Source organism: Musa acuminata, chromosome BXJ3-7 (genome assembly GCF_036884655.1).
Source record: "Musa acuminata AAA Group cultivar baxijiao chromosome BXJ3-7, Cavendish_Baxijiao_AAA, whole genome shotgun sequence".
NCBI classification, from domain to species: Eukaryota; Viridiplantae; Streptophyta; class Magnoliopsida; order Zingiberales; family Musaceae; genus Musa; species Musa acuminata.
This window is the reverse complement of record NC_088355.1, coordinates 501,062-515,057: the sequence shown is the minus strand read 5'-3', so window position 1 is coordinate 515,057 and position 13,996 is coordinate 501,062. Positions and strand designations below refer to the sequence as shown.

Below are 13,996 nucleotides of genomic sequence, written 5' to 3'. Positions count from 1 at the left end.
CCTATAGAGATCTATAGCAGAACACAGGGAATTGGGGCCTTTTGCCTCTCTATTCTCTCTCCTCCTTTTAGCTTCAGTTACATTATATGAAACCTAGATAGATATAAAGAACAATAAATATAGCACCTACATTTGGTCCGATCTAGCTCACAGTCATATGGGACGATTAATGACGTGACCAATTCATCATTTCTTCAAACGAGATATTTTCTGACACCATATCGAATTATTAAATCAATCCTATGGAGCAATTTCCTTTTAGGTTTTTTATTGTAAAAGTACCTCTGTGTTTTTTCAAGGAACGGTATGTTTATTTTTTATAATTCTATAAATATATCTCTCGTCCTCATTGCCATCGTCGTGTCCGCTCACTTTTGTCTTCTCGAGAGTGTGAGTGCGGAAGTGACATTGGAAGTAGGTGACAGATTCACGACAACACCATAAGAATAGAAGAGATGGTTGGGCAAGCAAGCAGCTATAGGGAGTGAGGCCCTACGGGGCAAGACGAGGGGGAAGGACAACGGATAGAAAAGGGTGTTCGGTAGGGAGGGCGAGATGATGAAGGTGACAGGGCGGAGGAAATGATCACCGAACAATGAACAAAAGACATTTACGATATTACTAGATTTAAGAGCACCATATGAAATAAAAATAAAAATAAAAACAGAGTCATTCCTTCCGTGAAAAACCCAAAAAAGCGAGTTTTTTTTTTATAAAGAAAATCATCCGTATTTTACTGTTTCCGTTGAAATAAGATCATTGATGTGACAAACTAATAAATCCTAAATCAACTGTTGCGTCACGAGTTCTAATCATATGTTAGGTTTTCAGTTCATTAGCATCGTGCGTTAGATATGTCACAAAGCAGATACAAATAAATTCCTAATTTCACTACGTCACTTGTTCAATAAGCAATGTTGCAGATCAACATCCACGTGAGGTATTGTATCCAATCAATATGCCCCATAAAAATTATTCGGGGTTTTGCTCTTTTGTTCCTTCAGCTGCAGATGAAAATTCCAGCTCCAAGGAAACATGACATAGAACAAGAATAAAATACGATTTAACGGAAAACACATTAAAACATAAAAAGCTTCTCTGAATCATTTCAGAAGAGCCAACCACTCTATTCGATCACCATACAACTCTATACATCACTTGGTTAATGGAGGCATAAAGCATAGCAGCAGATCAGGTGTTCATACGAAAGACAGTTTCAGAACAAAATCAACTCACGACCAGTCTGAAGCACAGATTACTATCTAAAACACTTTCCTACATTTAGAAAACAGAAACTAAGTTGTTCGATAACCCCGTCACTGGTTTTGCAGACCAAATTGATTGGTGTTTCCATATATAACAAAAGTCAACATGTTGCAACAAAGTTGTTCGATAACCCCAGAATTGAGCAAGGGCATTCTTATTGCCATCAGCTCTTGCTAGTTAAGATCTCCTGCTGTTTCTTCACCATGGCTTTGTGTTTCTGCCCAGCAATATGAATGTCAAGGACTTTTTGGCTGTTGCACACAACGTTGCATAGATAACAGCCTCTAATTGCATCTGCAGCCGCCCCTTGTTCCAAGACTTTCCGTCTCTTGGTCTCCAAATCCTGCTCCAATGCTGGTCCGGTCTTATTCTCTGTTTCCTCAAAAGCAGCTGGGTTTTCCATCTGTAAATCTACAACTTGATCATTTGTAGGCTTTTCTGTGAAGGTCTCTTGTAGTTTTTCCAAGTTTTTTTTATGTTTTTTCCCCATTTTGTGCTTGTTAAGGACATCTTCACTATTACAGCTGATATTACAAATTTCACAATACAGAGGCTGTACAATCCAGGAGGCAGTGTGTGAGCCACTTGTACAGGCTGGAAAAATAGTCTCATTGGGGGAAACCATAGATGGTGAATTGGAAAGTCTTCCCTGGGCCTGTAACGTGCAATGCTAAGGAAATCAGTTGTCACAAAGTCATTATATCTTGAACCGAACATGAATTGTTAAAAGATACAGTTAATTGCTGTAAATCGAGAATAAAAAGATTATGTAAATCAGATAGGTAATATTTGCAGGCAACACATGATACATGTAAAGCGAGATACAAAAGGCCTGCTCATTCACACTCTTATGGTTCAATAGTTGGTCTAAGCCACGACCACAATTGTGAGAAGTTTACAGAAAAACTAAGCCATGCTTACCAGACTTTTAAACAGCATTTCTGAGGAATGATGATTCCTTCTAGTACATAATATAATGATATTTTTGAAACACAATCCCTTTCTGATACATAGGAAGACCTCCTAATGCAAGTTTCAACTTTAGGGACTGTCAACAACCTTTCTAACACTCTTCTGCAATGTCCGTATTCAATGCTCCATGTAAGTTTAGCAAGAATGTATACCCAAATATGGCCCTCGGTCAATTTTATTTTTCCACAACATCATGACAGGAACATGTGCTGCTATTGCTGACTTGGTTAAGGACAGGAAAATGTTACTGCATTAGCAATCCTAAATATGCTGTTAATTAAAACAGTCAGCAAAGAATATAAGCTGAGAGAAAAATAAGTACACAAATCATGCCAATTTCTTTACACATCATATACAAGAATGCAGAAACCTCCTCATGTATAGGCTCGATATTCTAGACACACCATCATATTTCCATGCATATCAATGTAAATAGATTGTGATCCACTATAGTCAATTAAATTGGTTGAGCATCTGTTACCTTAAGGACGTGCTTTTCTCCTGCAAGATGGGAGGCAAAGGCCTTGTCGCTGTTGCATACAACATCACACAATGTGCAAACTCTAACAGATTCAGCTGCTACACCTCCTTGAATTACTTTTGATTTCTTAGTCTCCAGATCTTTGAACTTTGTCTTGGTACCAGTGGCACTAATCTGGAACATACATATCAAATATATATCTGAACATGTAACTTTTGATATAATGCACGTCAACACAGACAAGAATGTATTTAAGTACAGTCGAGCATCTATTTACCTTCATGATGTGCTTTTCTCCTGCAAGATGCGAGGCAAAGACCTTGTCACTGTTGCAGACAACATTGCACAATTTGCAAATTCTAACAGATTCAGCTGCTGCGCCTCCTTGAATAACTTTTGATTTCTTCGTCTCGACATCTTTGACCTTCGGAATGGTACCAGTGGCTTTCATCTGGTATGTACATATCAAAATGTACATCGGAGTATGTCACTTTTGACATAATGCACATCAATACATATAAGAATACATTCGACTCAATTTTATTGATTATCTGTTACCTTGATGGCGTGCTTTTCTCCTGCAAGATGGGAGGTAAAAACCTTGTCACTGTTGCAAACAACATTGCATACTGTGCAAATTTTAACAGATTCTGCAGCTGCGCCTCCTTGAATAACTTTTGATTTCTTCATCTCCAAGTCTTTGACCTTTACCTTGGTATCAATGGCTACTCTTATCTGGTAGATATTATAATGATATCTAAGCACGTGACTTTGGATATAATACACATTACCAGCTAAAACTAAGTGGCTGTAAGCTAGCAGGTTCTGTGTAACAAGAATTGTGTCTGTCCTTGCTAATAAACTATTTTAGAGATCATTACTAGAGCAATCAAATGCCTGAACAAGAAAGTACCCAGAATTAAATCACATAGTATTGCCAGTTCTCTAACCTAGCTTTACTTGATAAAAAGCATTCCTCAAAACTTTGAAGAAGCCAATTGAGCAGTCAGTTAATTACATTGCTACATATCACATTTTGTAAACCTAAAGGATGCATTATATTCAGTCCAAAAGTACATAAAGGTTTGAGTTCCCAAGTGCAACCTGTCTCCATGTACCCTCATCCTTTTAGCATATGCAGTGATGTGGTGTCCAAACACCAACCCTGAAAAGAGCCATTGCAGCCACAACAAGTTTACAGAGCGAGATGCTCCTTTTCTTCTTAAGTCCACATGGAGACAATCATCAAGAATAAGGTTTATCCTCCAATAGTGATAGCCATGCCATCACTTGCAATAATTCATGAGAAAAACATTGAAAATGGAGGGGCATAGGAGAGAAGTAAAAAATGAATATTTGTGGAAGAAGGGCAAAGCTATAGAGAAAAGCTCAACACTCATCAAAGCAATTAGTCTTATCTGCATTTACAGTGAGTTGGACCTCCCAACTCTATAGGAACGGTTTCCACTTACCTGCATCCATGTTTCTCCAACATTCACTTCCTTACTCCTGTGAACCATGATGGTAATAAATGAAAATGTAGTAGTTAATCATGAAACTAGAGCCCAAGGTGAAAAGTCTATCAAACTACTAGTTGAAGTAGCCTTTCATATGGGAGAGACCCCCCAATCCCCTAGTTCAAGTTTGAAAGCAGACTCATACCTGATGTGCATCAATGCGAAAGTGCTTTATCTTTCGTTCATTTTAGGAACTTATCTTTTTGTTTTGTAGTGAAAAACAAGTAATATGATGTCAATTTTATCATTTTATAATTGACAACAAGTAATATGATGTTATTTGCCAATGATATTATCCTAGTTGATGAAAACCGAAGCGAAATTAATTATAAACTTGAGCCATGGAGACAATCCTTAGAAACTAAAGGTTTTAGATTAAGGATGATTAAAACTGAATATATGAGATGCAATTTTAGTGATACTAGGAATACACAAGAGAATATAATTGAGTTGGATGGACAAGAAGTTCCTTTAGGTAAAAGCTCTAGGTATATTTAATCAATTATTCAATAAGATAGAGAGATTGATAAAGATATTATTCATAGAGTAAAAACATGATGGTTAAAATAACAAGGGGAGTTGTGAGACCGACAATATTTTATGGATTCGAGTGTTGGGCAGTTAAAAAATAACATATACAAAAATTTTGTTTTGTTGAGATGAGAATGCTATGATAGATGTGTGGAGTTACTAGGAAAGATAGGAAAAAAAATATTTTTATTCGTGAACAACTATATATCGCTTCGATAAAAATTAAGATGAGAGAGAATTATTTAGAATGGTATGCACATATGCTTAGAAGACCTTCAGATGCGATAGTTAGAAGAGATGAAATGATTAATGTTAGTGATACAGGGAGAGATAGAGAAAGACCTAAAAAGCCTTTAATAGAAACCATAAATAAATATCTAAGTAATCTGAACTTAACTAAACATATGACTGTTTACATATCTCAATGGTGGCAAAAAATCTATGTAGCCAATCCCAAATAGTTGTGCTTTACGACTTTATTGTTGTTATAATCAATAGCTTGGTTGCACAAAAGCATCTACATTGATAAGACCAAGTGGAACAATATATGAGCTCAACTTAATTTGGTTGTGTGGCATCTCAAATTCAACTTAACTTGATATTTTCTAAAATGCCACGTGCTTAACATATGGTAAATTGGCACTATATAAATTAAAAAACGAAGACGCTCATGCATGAATAAACTAAGTCAAATTCATGTAATTTACAGTGTGAAACTCAAAATGCAATAAAAAAACTAAATCAAGAATTCAATTTGACTCGATCAACTAAAGAAAGAGTCGAGCCAAGTTTTGTGTTCCAGACAGCAGTTGCCACCCTAATTCAAGACAAATTAATATCTGTCTATGTTCAAGAAGCAAAGATGAAGTTGACGTGAAAAGAGAACTTCTGTCAGTAAGTTTTGTTTCAGAACCAGGATCCACAAGGAACAGCTAAAAGCTCAAGCAAGGATGGAGTTCAGCACTAAAACTTTCAGAACTCCCTTCCCTTTGGATTTCTAATATTTCAAGACACGGAATTGTTTGATCCTCTTGCCACCACGCAAGACTTAGAATGACGGTCAATATTGTGCAATTTCTGCCAATTCCAGATAGAAATCACCCTCTTTTAACAGCACGAACTTCAATCTATCAATAAGGAAAAGAAGACGAATCGAAGGCCAACCCATAAAAGAAGATTAATGAACGGCTCAAGCTCGAAAAAATGAGACGAGGCAAGAGGCAACTCACGGGACCATAGCTCGAGGGATCCACATGAAACGGCAGAGCGGGGAACTCCTGCGCCTGCCCTCCGGCCATGTTATAGTAAGGCGCCAAGCCAATCCCACCAGCAACCGTCATCGCATAGGGCGTGGCGATCCGGTGATCGCGGACGTCGAAGGGGTTCACCCCCGCCGCAGCATCGGCGGCGCTCGGATTGGGGTTAGGGCACGTGAAGTAAGACAGCGGAGGGGAAGCGTAGGATTGGGGTTGGTACGACACCGGAGCCGCTTCGTAGAGAAGGTGGTGGAGGCGGCGCTGATCGTTCTGGTCGGCTGCCGGAACCGGAACTTGGGATTGGCGATCCATTCGACGGGACAAACCAATAGACCAAGAGAAGTAACGGAGATCTCATCACAATTATATTATATTTGTTTCACATTATATATATATATATATATATATATATATGTATGTATGTATGTATGTATAACACTAAAGCACTCCAAAAACACTAAATCATCCAAAGTATTACATGTAATCCCATAAATTAATAAAATTTATTATTTACTCACTTAATATATTTTTAACATGCTTTATATGGATGGTTTTTTTAAAAAAAATCCATGAGTCTTTCTTAAATATTTTTTTTTATTTTCTAAGATAACAAGAAAAGAGTTTTTCTTTAATAATTTTTTTAATTTTTAAAAATATTTTATCTAACCAGGGCTTTTAAAATGATATCCTTGATCATTAATTTGATGAAAATATTCCTCCATCCTTTACCAATCGCCCTCGACCACTATCGCTTCACCTATTCCTAGTCTTAACCTTCGTTGCCTTTATCACTGTCACCGCTGATCCAATCAGGGGCGATGTCACCCGTCGAACCTTCTTCCCTCACTCATTTCTCTTCTCCTCCTCCTCTCTTGTCGCTTGCCCTTCCCCGTCATCTATCGTCTTTTTCCTCCTCCCTCCATTTTTATAATTAATAAAATTTATTATTTACTTATTTAATATATTTTTTTACATTCTAGATATGGATGATTAAAAAAAAAACCTGCAATTTTGAGTCTTTCCTAAATAAGTCTTTTTTTTTCTAAATTTTCTAAGATAACAATATATAAGTTTTTCTTCAAAAAGTTTTTATTTTTTTAAAATTAAGATATTTTACCTAACCATTGTGCTTTTACCAAATGACATCCCCGTAATTGTTTTAGCATGTCTTTTTTGTTAATTTGATAAAAATGACTCTCCATCCTCTACCAACCCCCGCTCAACCATTATCACCTCCCTTTTCATTAGTCCTAACTTTTATCTGCTTTTGCCACCATTATCCTCACTCTCCTCACGAGCGATGCCATCCGTTGAACCTTCTCACCTTTGCCATTCCTCTTCTTCTCATGCTCCTCTTCCCTCGTTTCTTGCCCTTCCCTATCATTTGTTGCCTCGTCCTCCTCATTTTTTTTCTTCTATCTTTTCCTTATCTTTTGTGTCCTCTCTCTCCTTTGTCCTTCCCTATAAAGAAAGAGAAAATAGAATAGAGACGTTTCTCATGGTAAAAGCGATGATGGTCAGGAGAAGTGATAATGATAACGATCAAGAGCAATTAATCGGAGGCGTATTTTCATCAAATTAATAATATAAAAAAGGGTTCATCGTTGTGCTAAAAGCCCAATAATAATAATTTTTTAAGGTAAAACACCTAATTTTCTCCAAAATAACAAAATTATCTTGTTGACAGCGAGGAATTCACACCATCTCAGCTAATTGAACCAACCAAATTGGTTCAGTGTCAAATTAAATCGGTTATAATACTTTTTTAAAACGAGTTAGAGTATCGTGGTTCATTAATCGATAATCCTTTTGACTATATTTAAATTATTATATCTTTTTAAGTAGATTTTGGATCCAATCACAACTTCAGCACTTCAAAAAATATTGTAGCAAAATTGCACTGCTCAGAGATATTCTATTTCTGATGATTCTTTCTTCGGTGCATACATCTTGAGTTTTTATTAATAAACACCTGTTCATCATGTCCACGGCATGAAATGAGCAATAGATATCTATTGATATGCCACTTAGATAATAAAATCGATAGATAAACTTGTGAATAATGTAAGAAATATTTGTATTATAGATTCGGACCATCAAAGAGCCAAATGTCGAGTTAGAGAATAGTGAAAGATTATTGTATCAAGGAATTATATATTGTTTTATTGGGCTTAGCAACCTATTCCAAACAATGGTACTATCTAACACCCTAGATTCGGACCATCATGATATCGTTTTGACAATTTCGTAGTCGTATTAGTATTGCTTAAAGCTCAGATATTTTCCTTTATATATTTCATATTTTGGGTGGTTGAGACCTTAGGTTGGTGAGTGAAGGTAAGAGTTCCTAAGAGTTCTTCCAAGTGACAACTCTTTCACTTGTTTATATGAGTTATTCTTTGTTGAAAACCAAAGAGTATTGTAACATTCTCTAACTCTCCGAAAGAAAAAGTATAAATGGTTGGAACAAAAGTACAAAGTATAAAATATTGAGAGTGAAAGCAGGACATGATGATTGAATTTTTTTTTACTCAATTGAGATATTAAAGCTTGTCTAAAGTTTGCACTATTACTGATGATCCTATGAATCCTTATAATTAGTGGCACGGATTAAAAATGAAAAAAGCAATTCAGCATTTGATCAATAGTTTTTTTTATTTAAAATACAAAAGGTGAAATCATACATACATATATTTATTTATTTATTTATATCTTAAAAACTTGAGTAATTAAAATGTGCAAAAACCTTTAATACGATGCTTAATCCAACGGCTAAATCGTATGTTAAATACTTACCTTAAATCATCACCAACTAGCCGTTGAGAGGTCGCCGCCTCCGCACCCACAACGTTATAATCCCTCCGCCCCAATCCAACCTCAAAACTCCCACCTTTTTCTATCTCCCGCTCCTCTCAGCCTACTTAAACCCATCTCCAGATCGTCGAGCTTCGTGTTTAGATTCACTTCTTCCGCTTCCGACTAGCTCTGTGATCGATTCCGGGGACCGGAACGGCAGCATGACGACCCCTGTCAAGAAGTACCGTGCCCCGAGATGTTATCTCTCGGAGAACATCGATCCAAATGTTGCCGCTTCCACTCCGCCGAGATCAATCAGGTCTCCGACGATCCTGTCCGCAAAAACGAAGAAATCGGTGCCGAAGATGTCGTCGTCTCCTTCCCTAGCAAATGCTAAGCGAACGGCTGCTGGTGAGAAGGATTCGGTGAAAGGAAACAGGGATTTCAAGTCCACGAAACGTCGACAAGTCGCCAGCGATGGCCTCGGCACACCGCAGGAGAAGCCCTTTGCGAGAATTCAGGCAGATGGAACAGAGAAAATGAAGAAGAATCGCGAAGAAATCTGGTGTTCGCTGGCGGAAGAACCAGGGACTGGAGAATTGGAGGGGAGTTCGAAGATGAGGATGATGAGGAGAATGATGCTGGAAGAAGCCATGAGTAGCTTACCAGAGCCGGGGGCCGGGCGCGTGATGTATCTGGTGAAGACATTCGAGAGGCTCTTTTCAATCTCCAAGGAGACCAAGGGCGACGGCGGAGGCCAGAGCAAGCGGAAGGTGATGACTTGGGCCCTGCCAGCTTTGCAGCTTCCGACGAAGGTGGATGTCACTGGGGTCTCCTGTTCCCCAGTTGCCTCTTACTCATCCTCTTTCCATGGTGAGGACGACGACGGAGATTCCACCATGCAGTCTTCGGTGAACAGCAACGGTGATAGGTCAGTGATACTATCAAGACATCTTTTCTTTCTGATTATTGTCGGTAACCATCGATTTAATTTTGTTGCCTTCTTAATGTTGCCAACAGATGGAATAGTGAATCAGATGGCCGAGCTAACAGATGCAATGTATGAATTCTTCCATGCATAATCTTGTATATCTCCTATTGTGTAGATCCTGTTTGGCATATCAAATTTGTGTTGCTTCTTTATAGCATGTTTTTTACTCGATAAGTAAGGTTTACGTTTCTTTGGCATTAACTATTTATGCATTCTAGAAGAGAACTGGTTCTCCGGGAAGTAGCCTGAATAAGAAGCCTAAAGTGACACACCAACCACTCAAGCTGAGGACTGAGGTATTCCGACGTTTAGATACTGATATCTTCTCTTTTTGTACATAGAAAATGATAGAGAATATAGTGGGTTTGAAATTAGTTTATGGAAATGAGGTCCTAGAATCTGACATTTCATCCAAACACAGTATTGAGAGAATCAATTCTTCTTTTCCGATTAAAAGTTATTTGTACTCTTTTTAGTTTAAGAAAGAATGAAATGCATAGGAGACCTTTCTTTTCCTGGAATTCTTTTAGTCTAAGAAAGATGAAAGGCAGGAAGACTAGTGTGGGCGCTTGCCGCATTCGCACATGTCATGGCCTCAATTTTATGGATCTGCATGGGTTGTTGACTCTGCTTAGATGACTGATGACAAAGCCTTGAGAAACAAGGTAATTCATTTGAATTTGAACCTCAAGTAGTGGTAAATCAATGGTGCAAAGAGGCTTCCTTCTTCTTGGCAAGGAGCAAAAAGTAATCTGGAAATTCGTCGGATATTCAGTCTCAATATCGGCTGCTTCAAATCCACCTTGTCATAAAAAATGTCTACAAGAATTTTACACATTTCTTGGATAGGCATTATGCAAAATCTGTGTTCATTTAGCATGCTATTTCTGTTGGAAGGATTTACTAGACAAGTGTGCAATTTCTTTCGTATCTGTCCTTGTTCCTTTTCTCTTCCTCGAGATCAGGGTTAGTAATGCCTGAAAACTAAAATTCTGTACATAATTTCTAATCAGCCTCAGATAATATGAAGTTTCAAAATAGATTTGGTTATAAGCTTATTACTGTTCAATGAATCTGAACAGATTGAAAATTTTCTTTGACAGCAAAGAGGAAGATGCAAAGAGGAGAACTTTACCAAGAAAATAAGAGGGGTGCTTTTGGAGGAGGAGAAAAGAAAACCCTTCACGCAAAGGCTCACATGGAATATGGAAGAACCTGAGGTTTCACATTTAATCACATTCTTAATTCTAATCAGTTGCATGCATATCATAGAACAGAAGGCAGTATTTAGTAGAATATTCAGTGGCACTAATAGAGGTCCTATAACAACATGACTAATTTTTTTACCTATCTTCAATTTGATTATTCGGCAGACTGAAGAATTATATTCATGCAATACATATTTAGATCAGTGACGATTGAACAAAACCATCATAAGATGTCTGGTTAGCGTTAATTGTGACAAGAAATTATGCTAGTAAATCATCACAATAACAACCTTGAAACATCTCAGAACATAAAAGAAATGATCACACACAACCAAACCAAATGTAGCTTGCAATAACTGAAAGTATATATGCGTGTATATATATATATACACACACATAGACACACAATCTAATGAATTTTAAATATGAGTGCAATTTAGTTTCAACCTAGATTTTGTAAGAACTAAAATGGATCAAAATTTTATAGGAAATTTTGATTTAAACGCTACTGGATTGATACATATGGTCTGTTTTATATTGAAAATTGGCCAATCTGATTGTATTTACATATTCCATCACTGATAGTTCAACTCAAGATCAACTACCGATAGTGACATTGATCTTTGATGCAATGGTACCCGCCAAAGCCTGGCATAAAGGAGCTAACTGAACCAATTAATCTCGTTCTTCATTGTGAACATGTTGAGTTTGATCTTCACGTAGGCTTCTACAAAATTTTTGTTCAAACAAATGCCACTTTCGTTTAAAATTGTATTTTCCTCATTATTACATTGTGATTAATGTGAAAGGCTGCTGAGCATGTGGATTTTATCAAGCAGGCAATGTTAGAGAGAGAGAGGCAGGATAAGGTATACGATCTAAATTCAGAAGACCTCAGAATAGCTTCCGAACATAAAGTACGTTTCCTTTCTTCATTGTCATGTGTCATTACAGTTTCCCTTTTCTCACTCATCTAATATGAGTTCTGTTTGAAAGTTTAAAGATCAAGACAAGGAAATAGGAAGAATCAGAATCCAAAAGAGATATAGTACTGTGAGACCAGCCCATGCTGTACTTTGATCAACCCTTCAACCCGAGAAAGTAAGCATCTAACTTGTTTCTTGCTCTTCACTGTATTCTGAAACCTTACTACTCTTACGGAACCTATTTAGCTCCTTCATTATATGTTTCATTTTTGTAATAGAGATCAACAAAACCTTGCACGGTAGTTCCGAAAGAGTTGAGATTTAATCATATGCATTGTGAAGGAACAATTAGCGTCTTTGAACCAGTAAGCTCAGTGTCTTAAGTCAATCAAGGAGGACTAATAACGTGTGGATATTGATTATTTTGAGTCTTTGCTTGTCAGAAAATAATTTCTGGCTGGATATGATGATAGCCACAAGAGATGCTAATATAATTCATTTGTTTAGCATGTAGACAAATTCTATTTGATGATCAGCAAACACTTGAGATTTATCGATGATGGTATGTTCTCACTCATTTGTTCATGTTCTAATGCCAGGTAAATGAATCGAAGCGTGGATGCATCTGACAGACCAATTCTTTTAAATACCCAACTGTCGTTGGTAAACTAAATTCTTCTAGCACTCGTGAAGGCTCAAGTTCATTCAAATTGCAAGATGCATTCTCAGCTAAAGTTCTCAGCATTTGGAGCTGACCCTTTTGTTTGCCTGACTAAGCAACGTTTGAAGCTTCTATTTTTCTTGCCTTGATCTTTGTTTTTTCAGTTTGCGATGCAAAGAATAATCCATTTACATATTTGTCTGAGCAAATGTGAAAACTTTATGTTGGCACATTTGACTGCTTGCGATTAGAAATAACTGTAACAACTGTACGGCAAATGACAAGCCTTGTTCCTAGAAGAGGGTTAAAATGCATTCATTGTTTCTCGCCTCACTTGGCATAAACTTATGAGCTTGTAAGCAGAACCACATGAAAACCTCTTGCGACTGAGCACAATTGTCCAGATTTTTATGCATCATTGTAAGGAACAATGTCATTTGTATCACAACTTTTATTATGGAGAGAATAAGAAGGATTGTAGACATTGAGCTCAGCTGTAATGCACAAAACCAGAAGGTCAAAAGCCAAGACAGTGAAGCCAAGCTTTCCTACATTTTATAGAGCATATGTTCCCCCCTGACTTGATGCCTATAATAATGCCACGAGGATTTCTGAATGACATACAAAAAGTTTGTGCCGCCCAATGAAAAATAATAACACCTCCATCTTTCAAATAACTAAATTACCCGTATATGGAGGATATCATCCTCGAAATTATACTCATCTAATTCTTATAAATTGCTTTATCTCACGTTGGATGAGGAAACAAAAGAAATGTTATAATCTACTGAGGTTAAAATTAAAATAAATTTAGATAGTTACGAGAATCATGTAATCTTATTCTTGTCTCTATAATAGTTCATACCTTAATCTTTATCCAAGGAAAGCTTAATATATCTACTCTAAATTTCGTTTTATAGATTGACTCCCTTCATGTGGCTTGAGTACTTCACTAAGTTTCACGTAAATTGTTTTACTAATCGATTTGTATTGAGTTGATAGTGGACCTCGTACTTACTATTCCACGGGTCAGTCCTCCGTTAAGTCTGATTCTCATATTGGCTTTAAGTATGTCTTATAATGTCTATCAACGTATTACCTCGTGTGAGGTCATACAATGACTTCTCATCACTCGTTAAATCCATTGAGCTTTATAGAACTGTTGTCTTGAGGTACCTAATCAACATGTGCAGTTTATTACATATAATTCTCCCTCTAGAAAATTGAAACTTATCCTTCTTGGATATCTGTCCCATTGGAGCAATTTTTCTATTCTTATCTTTCTCTTTGGAAGTTTCAATACTACTATCCTCTTGGACTATTTTCTGTCTTCTTAAATAAACTGTGCATTATTCCTCACTATGAACACACTTACTAGATTACAACTCTCC

At 37.0% G+C, this 13,996-nt stretch overlaps 2 protein-coding genes across 5 annotated transcripts; one reads left to right on the top strand and one right to left on the bottom strand.

Moving 5' to 3' along the window:
• Positions 1 to 1,078: 1,078 nt before the first annotated feature.
• On the bottom strand, positions 1,079 to 6,377 carry LOC135642056 (uncharacterized). Its single transcript, XM_065157839.1, has 5 exons — positions 5,997 to 6,377; positions 3,278 to 3,454; positions 2,997 to 3,170; positions 2,720 to 2,893; positions 1,079 to 1,921 (listed from the first exon to the last, which is right to left on the bottom strand). Exons 1-5 carry the CDS (start codon positions 6,333 to 6,335, stop codon positions 1,430 to 1,432), a joined length of 1,356 nt encoding a protein of 451 aa, XP_065013911.1. The 5' UTR covers positions 6,336 to 6,377; the 3' UTR covers positions 1,079 to 1,429.
• A 2,467-nt stretch (positions 6,378 to 8,844) lies between these two features.
• On the top strand, positions 8,845 to 13,054 carry LOC135642271 (microtubule-destabilizing protein 60-like). Of its 4 annotated transcripts, none has more exons than XM_065158273.1 (7): positions 8,845 to 9,750; positions 9,840 to 9,879; positions 10,032 to 10,106; positions 10,914 to 11,030; positions 11,828 to 11,935; positions 12,015 to 12,119; positions 12,544 to 13,054. In XM_065158273.1, the coding sequence occupies exons 1-6, from the start codon at positions 9,041 to 9,043 to the stop codon at positions 12,096 to 12,098; spliced, it is 1,134 nt and encodes a 377-aa protein (XP_065014345.1). In that variant the 5' UTR covers positions 8,845 to 9,040; the 3' UTR covers positions 12,099 to 12,119; positions 12,544 to 13,054. The 4 variants fall into 4 exon arrangements, with proteins under 4 accessions (XP_065014345.1, XP_065014344.1, XP_065014347.1 ...); XM_065158272.1 differs by having other exon boundaries at positions 10,029 to 10,106; XM_065158274.1 differs by having other exon boundaries at positions 8,846 to 9,750; positions 10,029 to 10,106; positions 11,858 to 11,935.
• The last annotated feature ends 942 nt before the right edge of the window (positions 13,055 to 13,996 follow it).